The 20967-nt window shown below is 35.6% G+C and overlaps 2 protein-coding genes across 12 annotated transcripts in view; one reads left to right on the forward strand and one right to left on the reverse strand.

The window, feature by feature from the left end:
- The window catches only part of CHODL (chondrolectin), a 37611-nt gene extending 17091 nt beyond the window's left edge, over window positions 1-20520 (forward strand). Inside the window, exons 4-8 of one of the 11 annotated variants that reach the window (XM_048080017.2) lie at window positions 3097-3144; window positions 3520-3603; window positions 6646-6748; window positions 10846-10924; window positions 13680-20520. In XM_048080017.2, coding sequence (XP_047935974.2) covers window positions 3097-3144; window positions 3520-3603; window positions 6646-6748; window positions 10846-10924; window positions 13680-13736 — 371 coding nt within the window. In that variant the 3' untranslated portion in view covers window positions 13737-20520. The other 10 variants (XM_066977565.1, XM_066977563.1, XM_066977555.1 and 7 more) reach the window with 10 other exon arrangements.
- The window catches only part of TMPRSS15 (transmembrane serine protease 15), a 57715-nt gene continuing 52756 nt past the window's right edge, over window positions 16009-20967 (reverse strand). Inside the window, exons 25-28 of the mRNA XM_066977596.1 lie at window positions 19318-19499; window positions 18972-19067; window positions 17900-18039; window positions 16009-16179 (exon numbers count right to left, since the gene is read on the reverse strand). Coding sequence (XP_066833697.1) covers window positions 16009-16179; window positions 17900-18039; window positions 18972-19067; window positions 19318-19499 — 589 coding nt within the window. The remainder of the gene's footprint in view (window positions 16180-17899; window positions 18040-18971; window positions 19068-19317; window positions 19500-20967) is intronic.

A 20967-nucleotide genomic window follows, 5' to 3' on the forward strand; every position in this document is an offset into this window, starting at 1 on the left:
ATCACGCCTTCTCAGGTTTACTTCAACTCATTCAGTAGCTTATTCTCCATTAAGTATTTTAAATGGCCATTTTTTAATTCCTCTGCTTGCTATCAAGTACGATGACCAGAGCATCTCTTGTGCCTACAGCAAAAAATTAAACTGTCTCATACCTCTGATATTTTATATCAACGTATGTATATGAGAACTATTTCTAACAGTTCTGGCTTAAAGAAAAAAAACAGTAAGTCCAGAACAGTGGGAAAAAAAGTCTGCATTCACACATGTAGATTTATAGATACAAAAAGCAGATGCACACTAGTTCAGATAGTGATAGAAAAAGCCAGATCTTAGGCAATTTGGCTGTACTTCCAGACATGACATAGGTTCTGTATAAGTCAGCAGAGGAAATGTGAACTATAAACTAGAACACAGTGCAATCAGAAAAAGGACATGAAAAGTAAACTTACAAGTTGAGCCTGTAACAGCTTCTGCTTTTGACGGTATTTACAGTAAATGAAAACATGTTTTTCAGCAGGATCATGCAAATGTATTCAAATAATTTGTGGTGTGCTTGCTTTTCAAAAACTAAGCTGGAAGTCAGAATGCATATGAAATCCTACTCTTAGCAGCTATTTAGCCCACCTAATTCTGCAGTATTTCCTATTGTTTTCTATATTCATGATCTATCAGTGATCACAGTCTTTGGAGATGATACATTTTGTTTTAGAGATTCAGGCTATTTTCTTCCACCAGCTTTGGTGGATAGAAAATTGTGTCACTGTCTATTGTCTTAATGGTGTTAATAATAGCAATTAATATTGCAATTAAATGCTGAATACTTGGAAGGTTTGATATATCCACACATTTAACACCCCACCCTCTGTTGTTTCTTCTAAAATTATTAGTGTCTATCATTTGTCATTTGTCTTTTGGTGGTTGGTGATCATGTTGGTCATACGGGCCATTGAAGGAACTGTGATCTGCAAAATTCTATCACTTCTACAGCTGATCACAATTATTTTAAAATAAGAGAATAAAATAAAATAATAACAAGTTTTATTATAAAAATAGCAGAATAGCAAAATTATAACATCCAAAAATGTAAGTTTGATTAAAAGGGCTCCGTTTCAAGTATATTTCATATCTTTAAAAACAAACAAATGTAAGTGGAATAATCATTCTACAATAGCGAACTACTTACCATTCCAGCTGTGATCTGATACAGACTTATTAAATCCTATTGCTTTCTCTATAAGAAAAAAAAAAGCTGGATATTTTGAGTTTCCAGAAAACAAACAGATAAAAGTAACAATGAAAATGAATTTATATTTTTTTCACCATGTATAAATAAATCACTAGTGTATAATGAGGAATGTTACATCAATAAGGCAAACAATAGACAGATTATTATTGACATTATTATGTATCTAAATACACTACTGCAAAATCCTAGCTATTTACTTTCCATGCTGCTGGAATTGTGCTTGTCAGCAAAAGACTATTCTCCAGAAATGTATTCTTGTATCACATGGAAGAAAAGAATAGATGTATATGTGTATATAAATAGGTATATAACATTTCTTTCAGTACCTAAAGAAAATACCGCAGTGTAAGAAAATTACACTTGCTATCTGAAACCCAGGAAGACTTACAAAAGACCTTCCTTTTCTCTCCAAATAACAGTAATAGCTTCAACTTCAACTATTTGTAATAAAAAACGCAGCCAATTTACTAGGACTGTTATGGTGACATGTGGACATTGAATTTCACTTTTTTATCTTAGCGTGTTGTTTTTCACAACATTCCTGTCTGAGTATATGGTGTATGATACCAGTCATAGGCCAAAATGGAGAGGTTGTATGTGTTCATGATGTAGCTGCATCTGATTTTATCAGCAGCAAGTACAGAGTAGTCTTTCATTGGGCAGTCATACTCAAGCAGCAACTGCAATTCTGGTAGTCACTTTCATTTTTAAGCACTTAAGCATTGTTGCAATGTTCAGTCTGACTTTAAATCATATTGATCATTCACTGATCTTAAACTTAATTGTAGGTTGATAATTGCAACCGCTTTTAGTTCCTGTCCAGCTCCTGTAGGTTTGATTATACAATCAAATTAAAAACTCATCTCCTTTTCTGCTGTCTAGAGTGAACAACTCAGTTCTTAGTGGTATTTTGATATCTTTCTTTATATATGGCCAAATGTAGCCAGTTTTTACCAGAGGAGATGAAATAATTACTTTTGTTCTAGTAGGCATTAATCCCTCTTTGATTTCTCTCAGCATTTTGCGTTTATCAGGACACTTGGAACTGCAGGCTAGTAGCACTATTATATTAATATTATCTTAGGATAAAGGAATGGTATTCAAAATATCATGCAGATTCTACTCCTGTGCTCATCCTTTCAACGTGAGGTCATTATTTTTGTAATCTTTATAAATTTTTTTTGTAACAATAACCGTAAGTAAACCTATAAGCCTCTGCAGTACAACTTAAAGCCAGATTTGGTCCTCCAGTTTCTTATGCATTACAAGGAATATGATACTATCATTCCTATTTTGGTAGTTTTACTTCCTATGTGATACATTAGAAACCACAGCCCATTTAGGGCTGCCCATTGTAAAACCAAATTACATGAAGCTGACATCTAACCTCAAAAACTTGAGCTTCTTTGTTATGCTTTATAGCCAATATTCTTTAGGCATTATTTTAAAAATCTGAATAAGACTTAAGCATTAATCAAGAACACTTCCTTTCTTATACTGTTTTAGTATCAACTACGTAAATGAAACTTTGGATATGTTAAGAGTTTTATTCAGCACAAGAAATTAAGAGATTCAGTGATTTAGCCAATAACCTAGCAGATGCCACCAGGAAATGGAACTTCAATTAAATATAGCCCTTTTCAAAGGGGAGGGAAAAGTATGAACTAGAAGTGAATTGACACTAGTATGCAAATAATCTTTGGTGAGAAAACTAAATGCTGAAAAAAAAAAGTAATTATTGTTTTGGAGAATATATCTATTTCTGTGGTACCACATGCAAAATAATGAAAGTATCTGTTTTATTACACATTTAATTCTTTAACTATTGATTTCAAATATTGATTTAACAGACAATGTCTTAGAAAAAGAATTAGGAGACAGAGCAGAGCCAGATTACGGTAAGAAATTCTGATACACTGAATTGAATTGCAATAATAAATAACTATAAGGATAACTTACCAGACCCTCCAAAATTACTCAAGTTTAACAGACATAGCTTAGTACTGGAACATGTGAAAAATGTATCTTATAGAGACTAATAGCTACAAATATATGGCTATCATTTTGAATACTACTGGTTATAATTCTTGTTCCAGATATAAACACAATTTTTCAGTAAAGTCCTATTTACGCACTTACATGCAGCAGTTTAATCCTGGAAAAGTTTTTTTTTCCAATGTAAATGAAAATGTAATTATGATTAATTTATTAAACAACATAACAGCTATATTTTATACACACAGTTTTCCTAAAAGATCTGATATCCTTCCCAGGTATTTTTCCAACAGTGCCAGCAGGAAATCCATATGACACACAGAAACCAGAAGATCAGTATCACGTTATAGCTACTGAAACAGGTAATGTATTCATAAGAATTTAGAGCTATGGTAAAAACATTAACAGAGGACTCAGTTAATTATGAAAAACTTCCATTATTATCTATGGGAGGAAGCAATCTGTTGCCCCAGAGAGTGCCCTGAAAAAGAACGCTTTTGAGTTGATTTCAAGAGTTCTGCGTGATCCTACTTGTAACTGGAAAGAAATATTTCCATGTCCCCCCCAAATTTTGATCCAAACCTACAGTTTAGCAGTCCTTGAAATCTGCACTGCTGTCTCTGACCCAGGTGAGTCTCTGTTAGGGTGTAAGACTTCACCAGCCCTCATCCAGCTGTGGAGCATTTCCTTCTAGGGCTGTGATAGCCAATGCCTTGTCTCTTCATCTCCTTCCATCTTCTTCCCCCACATGATAAACAAACATATGGTGCTTATCTTTTTATATCTGATGCCTGGGGATCACAAAAAAAGCACAAAGGAATCCTTCCTAACAGACAGGGCATGAAGTTTTCAGTTATCTGCAGATTAAGCACCATGTCATATGTCCTTAAGTACCCTGTGTTTTAATGAACACCACACAGAATCACAGAATGGTTTGGATTGGAAGGGACCTTAAAGATTGTCTAATTTCATCCCCCCACCATGGGCAGGGACAGGTCCCACTAGACCAGGTTGCTCAAAGCCCCATCCAGCCTGGCCTTGAACACTTCCAGGAATGGGGCATCCACAGCTTCTCTGGGCAATCTGTTCCTGTGCCTCACCACCCTCATAGAAAAGAATTTCTTTCTAATATCTAATCTAAATCTACTCTCTTAAAAACCATTACCCCTTGTCCTATCAATGCACTCCTTGACAAAGAGTCTCTCTCCCAATTTCTTGTAGGCCCCTTTAAGTACTGGAAGACTGGTACAAGGTCTCCCTGGAGCCTTCTCTTCTCCAGGCTGAACAACCCCAACTCCCTCAGCCTGTCTTCATAGGAGAGGTGCTCCAGCCCTTTGATCATCATCGTGGTCCTCCTCTGGACTCAATCCAACTGGTCCATGTCCTTCTTGTGCTGGGGGTCCCAGAGCTGAATGAAGGGCTCCAGGTGGGGTCTCAGGAGAGCAGAGCAGAGGGGGAGACTCACCTTCCTCGCCCTGCTGGTCATACTTCTTTTATTGCAGCCCAGGATACAGCTGGCTTTCTGGGCTGCAAGCACACATTGCTGGCTCATGTTGAACTTCTCATCAACCAAGACACCCAGGTCCTTCTCATCAAGGCTGGTCTCAATCCATTCTTCACCCAACCTGTATTTATGCTTAGGTTTGCCCTGGCCCAGATGCAGGACCTTGCACTTGGCCTTGTTGAATCTTAGGAGGTTCGCACGGGCCCACCTCTCAAGCCTGTCCAGGTCCTACTGGATGGCATCCCTTCCTTTCAGTGTGTCAGCTGCATGGCACAGCTTCGTGTCATAGGCAAACTTGCTGAGGGTGCACTTGATCCAACTGTACATATCACCAACATTAAACAGTGCCTGTCCAATACCAACCCCACATGCCAAGAGTGGTTAAATGCTTTGCTGAAAGTAGTAAAGAAGGTGCTTGATATTTTGAAAATGGTTGCCTGGGATCTTACTATAATGCTCTCAGGTACTTCATTTAGCAATTTATGTCCTGAATTATGTCCTATGCCCTGCAGTTCTTTAAGTGTGGTAGCATGGCCTTAATGCAAGGAATGGAACAACTCTGAAAAGCAACTCAGGATTTTACAGGATTACAGCACAGTATTATGGAAAGTTGGCACTACCTTTCCACATTTGTTGGCTGAATTTGAGCGAATTTCCCAGCTGCTGTTCCCACTGTTTGCAGCTCCAGAGGAACAGATATATTGATGAACTGTATTTTGAAATTTATATTACTATTTAAAAAAAAACATTCAAAGATTAATCTAACACTAACAAACAAACCCAGCTTTTATCCTTGCTAGTGAAAATATGTTCAGAAGAGAACAATGGGTGAGAAAGTCTTCACAATATGTACCCTATGTGTATAGTGTTATAAAACACAGGTATATACTTATTGAAAAACAGACCCTTTCTGGAAGCTGTAAACCTCATCTTCTATTCTAGGCAGATAATAGAGTCCCAGCTTGTACCACTTCCCACTCCTTTTGCCCAGGAACCTGCAGGGGGGCATCTTCATCTCTCTCTACATTATTCTGGGACAGTTTATATACATCTTTTAAAGGGAATGGGAAGAAAACAGCAGAGTTTGTTCCTCTTGTAGTCCTGTGTAGTCAGGAAACCATAATTTAAGAGCGACTGAGTAGAGAGGTTATATTCACTGTAGAAATCATTTTAAATACTTGATTTTTCAATCACAAAATTGGAAATCGTGCACTGATGCACAAAGAAAATGTCAGAATTTAAATTGTCAAGGTATTCTTTGCATAACATTGGGGAAGTAGTATTTTATTATTGATATTGCTGAGTCATCTTTTTGGAGCTCTTCCTACAGAATAAATGCATAAATGCTCTCTCTTTCTTTTTCTCTTTCTTTTTCTCTTTCTTTTTCTCTTTCTTTTTCTCTTTCTTTTTCTCTTTCTTTTTCTCTTTCTTTTTCTCTTTCTTTTTCTCTTTCTTTTTCTCTTTCTTTTTCTCTTTCTTTTTCTCTTTCTTTTTCTCTTTCTTTTTCTCTTTCTTTTTCTCTTTCTTTTTCTCTTTCTTTTTCTCTTTCTTTTTCTCTTTCTTTTTCTCTTTCTTTTTCTCTTTCTTTTTCTCTTTCTTTTTCTCTTTCTTTTTCTCTTTCTTTTTCTCTTTCTTTTTCTCTTTCTTTTTCTCTTTCTTTTTCTCTTTCTTTTTCTCTTTCTTTTTCTCTTTCTTTTTCTCTTTCTTTTTCTCTTTCTTTTTCTCTTCCTTTTTCTCTTCCTTTCTCTTCCTTTCTCTTCCTTTCTCTTCCTTTCTCTTCCTTTCTCTTCCTTTCTCTGTAACATAATGTATTTCTGATATTTTATTCCAGAGTTTTACTCACATGGTCAAGTGTATTTCAACATGGGAGGCATTAATGAGAACTTCTTTTGTCTTGTAGGTATAATTCCAAATCTAATTTATGTTGTAATACCCACTATACCACTACTGCTGTTGATACTGGTGGCTTTTGGGACTTGCTGTTTCCAGATGCTTCATAAAAGGTAAAACACACTAATTCAAACTGGTTCTATAAAGCGGAATTCATGTTTCCATTGGCAAGCTATTCATACTGAAAGACTGCTTACATCTGTCCCCAAATATGCAAAGAACCATCTTTTCATCTATTAAAATCCAAGTAGTTTACAGCTGTTAGAGCTGAACATTCACCTTCAGACTTTTCCACAGATAAATTAGAATAGTTCCACGTCTCTCAAAGTACGTTGCCACTAGGACTTTACCTGTTTCTGAAGAAGATTTGCTGACCAATTAATACACTGAGCTACTGTCAGCCCTTTTATTTCACCTCTTCCATCATGATTACCTCCTATATAGCATCTGGGCTTTAGGGAGTAATATTGGGTCCTCAGTGATACAGGGCAAACTCAAGGACTCAATTCACTTTCTGACAAAAAGGGCCAATTGTTCTGAGAAGGACTAGCAGCTGTTTAACGATGTTTCAGTTCACATCCCATATGAGCACGATGGGCTACCAGAGCAGGAAAATTGAAAACAAAAAGCAAAAATTAGTTTTGAGCCACACGCCAGCGCAACTTTTTTTGTACATCATTTATCTGTCAAAGAAGACATATAAAGTTAAATAGATATGCATACACAGAGATGGTTCAAACAGTCATTATTATTATGCAAATAGGAAACATTTCAGCTTGTGAAACAGGATATGTTTTGATTCACACTTAAATACTTTTGACATTTTTCCTTCTCAAAATATGTTATACCAAAATATGATAATCTATATGCATTTTTTTCTGAAATAGTCTTTCTGTAACTTTCAAGGATATTTTTCATTCTGCATTCATTTCATAGAGTGTTCTCAAGTTAAAGTAGTCAGAGAAGTTTAAACTGAAGTATGTTTTATGGATAACAATTATTTTTATAAAATAAAAAGAGTAACAGATTCAGAAGCTTTGTTATCCCTATTCTCTTGAAGTGCAGAAACGCTAGCAGGGAATTTGACATCACTGTTTCAGAAAATTAGAAAAAAAGATTTTTGCTCCTTACTTTTAGTCTTTTAGTTTGTGTTTCTCATTTAACTCTTCTTAGTAATACGTCTCATTGAGAGAACTGAACATATAAAAATGGTATTATGAAGTCTGCTGTATAAAATAGATTGTGTCTTAATGATACACATTTCCCTATAAAGAAAAGGAAAATGCATGCTTTCCAAACTCTTTATGGCAGGCAAATTCAGGCTTGTGAAAGGCTGTATCCAGACCTTGGCAGCTGGGCTATAAAAGGTTGGCAACTCAAAGAAAAAATAATAAAAAAGGAATCTTATGTACAACAATAACAATTATATAAATAATCTAAATCTGGAACACATGTTATAATGGACCTGGATTTATTGGTAAGTATAATGACATATATGTTCATACCTTTTCTGGAAGATTTTTCTCCCTCTGAAAAAGGATTGTGGAGGCTGAGGCTCTCAAATAGTCTTAGGAAGACAATGAGAGATTCATGGCCCACTGAAATCAATAGAAATAGTAGTGTTGACTTCAATGGGCTTTGATCAGGCCTTTGATGCTATAGCAGTTCATACAGAATTAATTAATCTGAACTTCCAAGAAGTAAATATTGCATGATACAGGTATTGGAAATTCATCTTGGAAGATTGTGCTGTTAATTTATTGGTTTGATAGACTAAATGATACAAAAATCAGGAAGAAAATAGATTTGAACCAGAACAAAAACATTTTTAACCAGAACAAAAACATTTTTTTTAGACTATTCATTTTGAGTTGTACTAAAGCTTTTAATAGAGGAAGACAAAATCTTTTTTTTTTTTTTTTTCATTAAAATTCATCTGTATTCTGGTATCATCAAAATTTTGTTTGTATCTGTTGAAACAAATCTTTCTTTTTAAAAAGTGTTTCCATGGTTATTTTCAGTTATATTTCCACATATGATCTGCCTAACAAATCATTTTGGTTCATCCCAAGTACACAGTTCTTGGGCAAAAAAACAAATCAAAGAAAGAGTCAACCACTTCGACTGATCAGCTGGACAGTGCGGAGCTTTAAGAAAGGGATTCTGTCCTGCCGGAGAAGGAGGGATCCCCAACTTTCCGAATGAACCTGATTTCTCATTCTTTTTTAGGCTTCCACAACATGGTGACCTTTCTTCTGAAAGCCACAATCCATGGCCAACCAGGACATGCCTAGCTTGAAAGGTCATGACTAATTTTGCCTGGCATTGGGCTCTTAAAGGGTAGTAATAAGGCAAAGCAAATCATCTTCCCTGTAGCTAGTAGAAATGATCAGCTCATTCATGCTTAGATGCTCTCCCTTTCATTTCTTCCAGGGAAGCAAGGAGAAACTGCTTCAAAGACCCATCTCCATTATCATCTGAATGCCTTGCAGAAAGTTTAAATTCCAACCTGGTATATGTCTCAGTTTCTATGATTGCATTTGATGGTCAAACCAGCAATATGCTCAACCTATTTATTGCACCTTTCTTACTAAAACCTGTTTCCTGAACCATTTGTATAGCTGCTGGAAATCAGTGAAGATAAGCTTGTATTACACAGCTAAAGTTCTGGCCCAAGTTATTTAGAAATTGTTCCTGCTCTGTGGCAAGAACTCTCCATTCAAAGCATTTCACCAGAAATTTAAAAAACATGCCTGAGTTTGCTCTATTAATCTAGGAGGCAGTAGTGAATCAGTTTCTTAAAGAAAGAAGTACTGAAACTACTTGATCCATTGCAATTACTTTGTTTATAGCATTGTGGCCTGATCTAAAGTCCACTGAAATCAATAGGAGTCTTTTCAATTACTCCAATGGGCTCAGGTACATAATGCATTATGTTGTAGGACTTCAGAGGTAAGTCTGGAGGGACTGAAAACTGTTCAGCTCCCTCAAAGTGCATTTAAAATCAATTCAGACTCACTTACATTTATATACCAGTAACTGAGTAAAACTGAATGTATAGTACTGTTGGGATCTTGACTCTCAGGTTTCCAACTTACAGAATTATGTGCTGGCATAAAGGCCACTTCTTCTCCTCTGTTTTTTACTTAATTGGAAAACATATCAGCATGAAATATTCTGTCTAGAGACTGAAATACTTTACTAAAATGCAGCTGCAGAGGCTCATAAAGTGCCTGTTCTTTTCAGCAGACTGCGGTGCACTGTCCTTGAGCATGTAAGTGAGGGAAGGTGGTGCACTGTGGAAGTCAGACCAGAGAAGATGCTACCCATATGGAGAGACTGGCCTCATTTTACAGTGTGCTTCAGGGTTCCCTGTGAAGATTAGAGTGAATGGTTTTGCAGTGTTCCCGAGCAAGTATTTTGGGACCAGTTTTATCTTTTTTACTCAAAACAAAACAAAGTCAAACACAAAAAACTACTATCAACAGTGTTGAATGAAAACTAGGCCTAAGGAAGCTTTCTACTGGTCATTCATTGCTAGGAGTCTGACTCATATCCCATTATTTCATTAGAAATTAGGTAGTGCTCTGAAGGGAAGAGGCTTTCTGGCTTACCTGTACGTGCTGGCACCCGTTATTTGTCACGGTCACAGGGGTGCAGCTCCAGGATGTGCATGGGCATGGTTGTGGTAGCCACCCTGGGTGGGTGGGCTTGTGTGTGTTGGACACAGGCTTGGGGATGCGTATACTCCTGTCCTCCATGCATCCTTCCATACAAAGGAAGAGATCAGTCTTCCCCTGCCCTGCTCAGACAGTGGCCACACAATCATCCACACCTATTCCTACAGAGTAGTCTTTTCCAGAGGGGTTTTAGTCTCTGGCCAGAAATGGAGAAGACTATACTGTATGAGTAAGTGTGGATGAATGTGAACTGAAAAATAAAAAATAAATGCCATTCAATTCACTTCACTGCGTGGGAGGAACTCTCCTAAACAGGGTGGTCTGGTAATGTTGGTAACAGTTTCTTACTTTGACCCACCATTGTGGCACTATGCTTGACACAGCATGGGCATGACCCTTATGTGGTTGGGGAATCTATGCCAACAAAAATGGCCATCAAACAGGGGATGATCCATGTCTGATCACAAACCTGATTCAGGGCCTGTAAAAGTACACATGCACTGAAAATAGTTTATATTTTTATTTTTCAGTAAAGGAAGAACAAAAACAAGTCCAAACCAGTCCACACTATGGATTTCAAAGACGCCTAGGAAGGACAGTAGCATGGAGGTATAATGATTTACTGACTGAAAGCAAAGCAAAAATAACATTTTGCAGTCAGGCTGTATTATAATGTCGTCTAAGAACATTAGCTTGGAATGGCTTGAAAATGCAAATGATCTACAAGAATGAACTCTAAGCTTCCCCTTGAGGCAAACGTTCAGATCATTTTTATATACTGTTTGATTATTAATTCAGTAACAAAATATGCCATGCTAAATAAAGGGTATGTGTTTATTTTGCTAAGAGATGTAAGTTAGCTAGTTGTGAGTAATGAAATGAACAGAGCATTTGAAGTTTTTATGAGGACATATCTACAACGTGCATCAGTTTTAAGATAGATTGTTTGTAGTTAAACGAAACCTCTTTGTTTCCTTTAGTCTCTCATGCATTGTAACCTAGTTGATGTACTGTAAATGGAACTGATAATTTTACAGTGTAACAATTATTTATCTTTGCATAAATGTTTGATACAAAATATTTGTTTAGTATTTATTTGCATGCTTAAGACAGTTTTTAATCCTAAGGCACAAATTATTTTAGTATATATAAACCATTCTCACTGGCAGAGACTGCTGCCATGTTATGACATTGATCTGCTGTGGCAAAATTCAAAGATTCATAAAAGTCATTTGATGTTATATAATGAATCCACATTGCTGAGGAGTGACCATATCTTCTTGACATATTGGTACAAGGTCAACATAAATCACTTGGCAAGCGGTAAAACGTTAGTGAGGTGTCCCTTGAATTCAGCCTTTAGTTGTTAAGTAAAATTTTTTTTAGTTTTTCTGAGGAAAAAAAAAAGTGTAAGTATCCCAATGGGAAAGAGTTTAAGAATAAAATTACTTGTTTCAGTAAGTCTATGTAAAGAAGACATTAAAGATTATTTAAATATAACTAATAGTTTGATAGGAATAACATAATGTTGGATCAAAGAGAAGACAAATGTCATGTCTTGGAAGTAGTACTAAGAAATTGATCCCAACATCACTCAGACTACTATCTAGAAAAGTGTTAATTATGTTAATTGATAGATCTAGAGGTAACCACAATGCATTCAAAGTCCTTTTTTTAGAGATATTATTAATATCACTAATGTTCATTCTCTCTGCTTCTGTAAGAGCTTTCTGTGCCATAAAATGGTTTTACCAGTCATTAGGACTGCATCTCAGGGTGCTAGTAAAAACACTCTGGCTGATTTGTTGATGAAAGTTTGGTGATGTAGCAGAGAGGCTAAAGGGTCTTGTTGCACTTTGCAGCAAGAGTTCAAAAGCATGAGTTCACACTTGTCAGGTTTTCCGTTAATATAAATAGAAAACTACCACTGGGTGGAAGCTGGGGAGAGACGGACAGAACCGATAGCATATTATGCTTTGGGATGCCTACGCTGTGCTAGTTGGTGTTCTGGAAGCTTTTGAAGTAGAGCTTTTGAAGGTCAGAGAGAACTATGTATCAGTTTTTCTGAGTAAAGAAAAAGCATTTATAAATATTCCCTGCCACTAATACTAATGGTACGATGCTATTGCATTGCTGAAACACCTTTGGAAGCATCTTAAAGTTGCAGTTATGCCATGATTTTTACTTCCTCTTTGAAGAAGGCTTTTTCTGTAGTTCACGTTAAGTATTGCCACTCCTCCTACTTAGAACATTCTGTAGTTGTTTTTCCAATCAGCTTTAACATCTTTCTTTGCTCAGTCTCCTACTTCAGCTTCCTTTATAGTGATTATGAATAGGAAGAAAACTTGATAAGCAAGACTAGATTTTTTTTTTTCCTAACGTAATTATTGCTTAACTCACCTGAGGCCAAGAGCTTCATCTTTCTTGGGAACATCTGGGATAATAAGAACTTGGTCTTTAAAGATTAACTCCCTTAAGAAAATAGGGAAGGAGAGAGAGTGAAGATTCACATATAACTACAGAGCTACCATTTCTTCATACTTCGTGCTTCTAAGGGACATTGACAGTCAATATTGGGATTAGTATAGCAGAAGTGTCAGGAGTAGTTTCCATGTAGCAGTCAGGAGAACTCAAACACCTTCAGATGTCTTTCCTAAAGGGCAAAGGTGATTGCTGGGCATTTATCAGTGTGGACCAATATCATTTATGTATCATTTCACCTGACCAAGGGAAGGAAATAGTTTCTATGCATGTATTTCCTTTGCCTAGGACTTGGGTTCCTAAATACAATCTGAACAGTTTTAAGAGTCCTATGTTAAAAATAACAAATGGTGCACAGAATGCACTGTATAGTCTTGCACCAGTTAGTCCCATCTTTAAGCTGGTGATTCTCTTTCGTGCACAACATATAAATTCCATACATACACAATTTCTTTCACCTTTATTTTCCTATTTCCAGATGCAAAAGGGAGATAGGGCTGGTAGTAAGAGAGGAAAGGGGGAAAAACAGGTGTTTTGCACTTTTAGACTGAATACCTAGAAATTAGACTTTGTGTAGGTATTTTCTTTGGATTTTTGTGGGGCTTAAAGAATCCAGGAAAACCAAAGTTATTTACGTGAAATGGTATAGTAGTGATAACAGAATTGCTATTAAAAAAAAAAAAAGGCAAAAAAACTCCATCACTTTTCTGTCCTTCATATTCACATTAAATTCTACAGACTGGAGAAAGAAGCAGTTTCAGGTGACAGATTTCATCAACTACAGCCACTCTGAAGCAGCTCCTTGGCTTCTACTTACAGCTAAGGGGTCAGCTCATGGCAACCACATTCCCTTCTGATCACTATCTCCCTAAATCTCTTGCAGACAGCAGCAGGAGGTGTGAGGCAAGGAACTGAAGGACGAAGAAGAGTAAAAACTTAACTAGGCCTCAGATGGACAGCATGACTTCAATTTGGCATTCTAAAAAACTATACTTCCTGCTCCAATCATCCCCAAGGAATGTAAATTTTATTTTTTTTTTTTTCCATAGTGATCTTGGCCTTTTTCAAGCAAGAAGCATTTCGGAGAGAAAGCTCTTGTTTCCTTCTTTAACCTTTTAATCATTTTAGGTGCAAGCAAGTATGTATCAGCATCAAGCATCCATACCCTATTTTGAAGCATCTCAGGCCAAACTCAAATCAAAAATAATCCAAGCTGCCCACATATTTTAATACAGTAAAAACAGGTTTCGCCACAGGCTAATATGACACGGGCATACTAAAATAATGGATGCTGAATGAAGGTTAAAATGTGCTTGACTAAGAAGGTTATGTTGATTTCATCTAGACATAGTTGAAATAAAATGTTTATTTTTAAGTATACTAGTCAACATTATATATATATATTTCTGTATGGGAGTTTATAATAGGAAATTTTTAAGTTTGAGGTAATGATTTATTAATGTATACCTCAAAATACATCTGTGCTTTGCATTTTGGGAAGCAAAAAATACAGAAAGATACTATATTTCTGGGAAGCACATTTTCTAGTAACTGGGTATGCTTTGAGTTGGCTCTTGTATTTCATTAACAGAATGAAATGCCATTTACAATAGTGATGTATGGTAAATAACGCTGAAATCATGTCACATTTTAATTAAGTGTTTTAATGTAATTGCTTCATCCGCATCAATTTATACTTGATCAGAGAATGCACTTTATTTTCATTGGCTTTTTTCCAGTGAAGGAGAGGAACAGGAGAAACAGACCACTACTAAATATAAGGTTTTGAACTCTCAATATTTTAACCAACTTTCCCCCCCCACACATAGTTTAAAAACAGATTAACAATAAAATGAATATCTGTAGCCAGTTAATTTACACTTCATATCGGCATTTAGCATTGTAAACACCAAGCACTGAAGCTCCTTACAAAAATTGTTGATCTATGTGTATACGTATAGATACATATATCCAGTAAATTAGAATGCATTTTGTATTTTCATGTGGTGCTGCGGAATTAGAAGGCATTAAATTTCTATACTAGGCTATAAGCAGAATACACATCACCTTATGCCAACATTCAGACACCACTGAATTTAAGGCATTTTAACAAGAAGAGAGTAGTATTTTAATAGAACTGTATTTAGACAAGAGATCAATAAGATCAAACAGCTTTTTTTCCCTATACTTTTTACAGTTTGGAATGCTGTTAATAGGCAATCAGGATAGATTTTAAACAAAACACAAAATCAACATTAAAAGTCCCCAGGACAGAAAAAGTATAAAATATCAAAAGAACATTTTATTCACCATGATCTTCATTATTGTCAGGACTTTAAAAAAAATATATTGTATTTTATGAGAAGAAGTTGCAGTATTGTCAGTCTGTGCCAGGGTCTACACAAGTACATATCTGTAATTATTTGAATAATTGCCAAAACACTTGCATAAAAAGACAACTAAAAACCTATATTCCATCTTTATTTAACTCTATTAATTCCAAACAAATTGCACCAGAGATAACTTTAATCGTACATTCAAGTTTGCTCATTATAAAGCAGGATGATACAGGATCAACCTTTATGCACAATCTACTAACATCACATCAGAGCTTTTTGTAACGGCCAAGGTAGAAGAACTCCCATGAGTCCAGTTTCAACAGATAACATATACTTTCATTTCAATACGTGGTAATTATTGAGAAGAATTGACTATGCATTGAAATAAGAATGCACCTTGGGAAATAGTGTAAAATCATAAAAATAGTTAATGTCTGGCCTGAAATTAATAATTTAGACCATTTTTCAATAAAGCATTTGTGGTTTGAAAACTAATATTCTTCCTTCTTTCCTTCCTTCTTCCCTCCCTCTCTTCCCATCCTTTGTAAAGCCCTCTACTATGCATTTAATACACTGCTGTTCAAAGAAACTGTTTCCCCACACAGTGGATAGATAGCAGAATTACCTCTCATATAAAGGAAAAAGTAAAATTATAAAACTATTAAAAAGTATAGAATCTGTTTTGAGATATCTCTCTCAATTTTTTATAAAGAAAGTAATTTTCAATTATTAATATTTGCTTCCCTAAATTTAAATCCAGACTGTATTTTGAATGATACCTTTTCAGTTTCTCTAATTGTGTGTTTTTGAATGCTAGTCTGTTTTGCATTATTATACAGGCTTACTTTCAACCTTTAAATTCAATTTCTATCATTAAAAAATGTCAAGGTAATAGATGGTATTTTGTATCCAGTCCACAAACATGGTGACTCGAGCATACACTCCTGGTCGTTCGGGAAGTGCACACTTATAGCCAAATGATGTTACACCTACCAAAACCCACTTGTTACCATCTTCAAACATCAGAGGGCCTCCTGAATCTCCCTGCAATATGCAATTAAAAAGTTAAAAGTGAACAGTGTCAACTGTTAACCAGAGGTTGTTGGTTATGGTGGTTTTTTTCTTGATGATCTTTAATCATGAACAACATTGTATCTTTTTATGCCTTGGACACCAGAAATTAGATTAATATGGATTCTTCCATACAGAAAACACAGAAATAATCTATTTTTAAAAGTTTATATATAATCTCTATGCATTTATATACTTATTTATAATCTATAAATAATCTATGATCTTTTTTTAAATAATAAAAAAGAATGTGATTTTAAACTCTCATCAGTCTTTTAGTAGAGGACTGAGTTTCAAATGATTGTTATACATTTAGCCCTTCGTTTTTCACAAAGCTTGGGTAAATGTGTAGAATTATTTTACAGCTGAGTCTATTTAGCTAAAATACAGTTCTATTTTCTGTCCCCCGACCTTTGGCAATTTCAAATTTAGAGAAAATGATGGCAAGATTGCCAGAAGAGGAGATGTACTTTTCTGCCATCTCTTTCTCAATGGATTAGCAGATGTAGCATTGCAAGAGAGTGTGGGAGATAAATTTAATTCATCCCACAGCCTGACCTTTCATGTCTTGTTTTGATGAAAAAGAAAACAATGATCATTTTTTGTTGTCTATTCTGGAGCTAGTTTGTTCAACCAGTATTACTGTTGGCTTCTTGTGGCGCTTTGAAGGGAGCTTTGGGGAAGAGTTCTGTGGAGACTCAGCCATTAAAATACTTCTGCCCATAAATCTAGAGCATCCACAAAAGTTCAAAGGTTGTGACAGCAGCCTAAAGGCTGAAGCAGTATCAGGAATCAGTTGTTCCTCTTTGCTCATGGTTGAATGGCCATTGATCACAATGCTGGTCACTTGTACTCTTTATCAACCTATGGCGCTACACTTTTTTTTTTTTTTTTTTCGGTTGGAGGGGTAGAAAACAAAAAGGAAAGAGGAAAGCCACAGAGGCTGAAGGAAAAGAAAATTAAAGTAAGCTTGCATACACTCCTCTTTAACTAAAGTAGCCAAAGTCACTGCACCTGAGGAAGGCTTAGGGCAATAAGGCAAGATCAATTATGTGAGAGTGTTCCTTATCAGACTTGAGGAGAACCATGCAGTCTCCATGGTGTAGATTCCACATTGCTGGAAGAAAAATGTGTTGGCCTACACTGACTATACCCTCAAGGATATGCAGTACATTAAAAGCAGATTGGGAATGGACAGAACTGAGAGCCCCAGTAAGCAGCCTACGAGACAAATGCAGAAAGGCAGCCTCTCCAAAATACTGTGATGTTCACTTACGAAACTTCTCCAGAGCCTACGTATTCTGGGGAAAAGCATCATTGCTCTCTCACTTTCCTTGAGTGAGGTATTTTTGAGATTTTGATGTATTGGTATTTATTTCTCTGTACCCTGCTTTTTGCTAAATGTGTTCCTCTTTCCTCCATAGAATTACTCAGAACTAATTATTCAAAGTTTTGTGCAGAAAATTTCCAGTCCTCACATTTATCTCTCTATAAGATTGTTTATGTCAAGATGATACAAAACAAATTTTTATTATAACATGTATCCTGATAAAGTACTAAAAGGGCAAAATATTGTGAGTAGAAATTACATTCACAGTGATTCACAGTCCAGGTTTTAATGACTGGAGGATCACTTTTTCCCATAATTAGATGTACTGTGTGCTTGCAGTGAAAATGAGTCACTTATCCTTACCTGACAGGAATCTATTCCTCCCATGTCGTAGCCTGCACAGATCATATTCTCAGTAATACTATATTCTGGCATCCATTGCTGGCATTTGTCATTTAAAATGAGAGGGACCTCTGCTTCTTGCAATATATCTGAAGTGGAACCTGATGAACATACAGACTACGTTTACGTCCTTCAATAAATATGTACAACATGCTCAGAACACCGATAATTTTGTTCTTGTTCCAACATGTTGGGCATGTTACCAAACAGTAGGAAGCCCTGCTGCACTGCTGTATTATTCAGGTTTATGCCCCTGAAACACAATCACTGATTAAATGGTGCTCATTAACTGAATCCTGTTTTTCATTTGTGTAATGGGACTGGATTTGGTTATAATTGAATCAAGGTTATTAAAATCAGTGACTATGAACTTACTGTGGAGAGGTCTGAGAGCTAATTAAAGGCTTAGAAGCTTAGATTGCCCAATGTTTCCACACTATTCATTGTATAACTTTGACTGGGTATTTCTAGTTTTTGTAAAAATTTCTGTTACTGGTTTCTACCTGAAACTTTAAATGCAATTTTACTCTGAAAATGGAGGTGCAAATATTTATAAGCAACCATGGAAGTGAAATGGCATGTTTGTTATTCTACAGAGACTCCAAATCTGGAGAAGGGGATATATGAACAGAATATACATTTCACACTACAGTCAGTATGCTTGACTTCTGAAGAAAATCATTTGCATGTTTTCAGAAACACTGAGCTTTCTTCTCCTCCCCTTCCTTCCCCATCCCCAAATATCTGGAAATAAGATGTTCATATTTCATATTGAGAAAAGCAGTCATTGTAACTCGTACGTGGGATGCAGTAAGCTTTCTTCATAATTTAATGGTTATAGATATGCTTTTTTTTTTTTTAATAAATGTGTTGTAACTCTTTTACTTTGTTTTGGGGAAGAACTAGTGGGTGAGTGGGATAGCTCCAAAATTTCTGTATGGAGTACATCTCTAATCTTTTGCTCCTGTGAAATCAGGAGCAGACTTTCCCTCCTGGCTTCATGCCTGTTATAATTTTCCCACAGATGACTCACCTCCGCTTGTAGTATAACCCCAGCCAGCAATGAAGCAGTTAATTCCTGGTAAAAAGTGTTGATTTTTTTCTGGTAAGCAGACAGGTTGTATGTAGTCTGTGAATGTGAAATAAGCAATCAATTTCAACCTTTTTCCTGTATTCTGCTTTTTATGGAGTCACAAAAGAAAATGTTCATTAATTCAAATTCACTTTTGGGGGAAAAATAACCAGAAACTACTGGATTGATTGATTAGGTTGTAAAAAATGTACAGCCATTCCATCACCCTCAAATGCTTAGCACAGTTAAGAGTTTAGCATAATAGAATAAATACATTTTATGGTAAAATACCAACTCACTTATTTACCTGTATATTGCACTTTGTACTGAAGATGCATCAGAGCAATATCACTGTCTTTTGTAAGTTTATTGTAATGAGGATTTATAAGTATTTGATCGATGTATCGAATTACTGTTGAGGGGTGTGTCATATTCAATTGGTCATGCAAGCCAAGAACTGCCTTCCATTTAGATGGTTGTAAATGCCTCCTAGAAGTTGCAAGGAATATTCACAATTTTGAATGATTAATGAAAGTTCTGAAAAATATGTTAGATAGAATGCTAATCCTTAACCTCCAAGGAATTCATAGCACGTTCACATTTTCTCAAAATAAATATGAAAACGTAGTGGCTGTGCTTACAATTTTGTGATAGTAATACCATTTTAAACATCCATATTGTAGAAATATGTGGTTGATTCTTGATGTTAACCTTATAATGCATTATTTATAAGAATTAATCAGACAGCAATGCAGTGGAGGAAAATACATTAACTAAATTGCTATGGCTTTTTAAACATTGGGAAGAATACTGCTGACTGCCCATAATGCAATTAATATTGGTCCCAGTTAGAAAATTATTATGGAGTTATCTGAAGAATAATAGATTTACAATGTTGTAGAAAATGCTTCAGCTCACTGACTCAGAAAATTGGTCTCTTAATTTTCTTATCTAAATTGAAAACAATACATTTAGACAAACTATGGCATAATCTTTCTTTTTTTTTCTTTCCTTTTTTTTTTTTTTTCTGGGTTACATATCCTGGTTTGAGACTGTATCTAAGTTAGAGAACTTATATATTTGCTATTTTTTAATAGACCTGTTAGTATTTTCAAAAATAAGTTTTCAGCCTTATTGTATGAAATTGGTTTCTGCTTATCTTTTAGTCTGACATCAAGAGGTTATGATGTTCCAAATTAGGAGCATTTAAGATAAATGTTCAGAATTAAGGGATGCAACTGGAAGCTTGCACTTAAGGAAAACTACAGCAAAGTCAAGGTGATAAAATGAGACTTAAGTGAAAAGAGAAAGGTGATATAAGTGAAAAGGAAGCACCAAAATAGATGTGGACTTGTGTGCAAACTAAGAGGGCTTGATCCTCCTCATTTCAATGTCTTTGTGACAGGAATATGGCTCTTGTCATACAATAAGGAGGCACTCATATATTGGCACAGTCTGCACTGCATTATTGTTAAGCTATTTATAATTAAAACTCTACTGTAATTTTGAACAGTAATGTTTCTTTTTTGCCATTCCAGTTTCTGGGTGTCTTCTACATAACGTGTTTGTATGATAGATGTTATGGAGGCAAACCCTAGAAAGTATTTTAATATGTATCACTTCTTCGAATGGTATAAATAACACCAGCTAGAGAGCATCCATTATTGTCTAATCAATGCACATAAATCAAGATTCATTCCAATTACATACAGCCGATCTTGATCAATCAATAGCAGTATACAGGAGGAACAGGCAACACTGAATATACCTTTCTGAAACACCTCGTACTTTACAGCATTGACAAAGATTGAAGTAAGTAATGGGGGCCCAAATTACTCATGGTTTAAGTGCAAATGGTTGGTATTAATACCATATGTTTAAAATGTAATTCTTCATTGTTCAGAAAATGCTTCTTAGTTTCCTTGATTCTCTGCTTTAAAGTACAGATTGAGGGTTT

Source organism: Anser cygnoides, chromosome 1 (assembly GCF_040182565.1).
Source record: "Anser cygnoides isolate HZ-2024a breed goose chromosome 1, Taihu_goose_T2T_genome, whole genome shotgun sequence".
In the NCBI taxonomy this organism is placed as follows: Eukaryota; Metazoa; Chordata; class Aves; order Anseriformes; family Anatidae; genus Anser; species Anser cygnoides.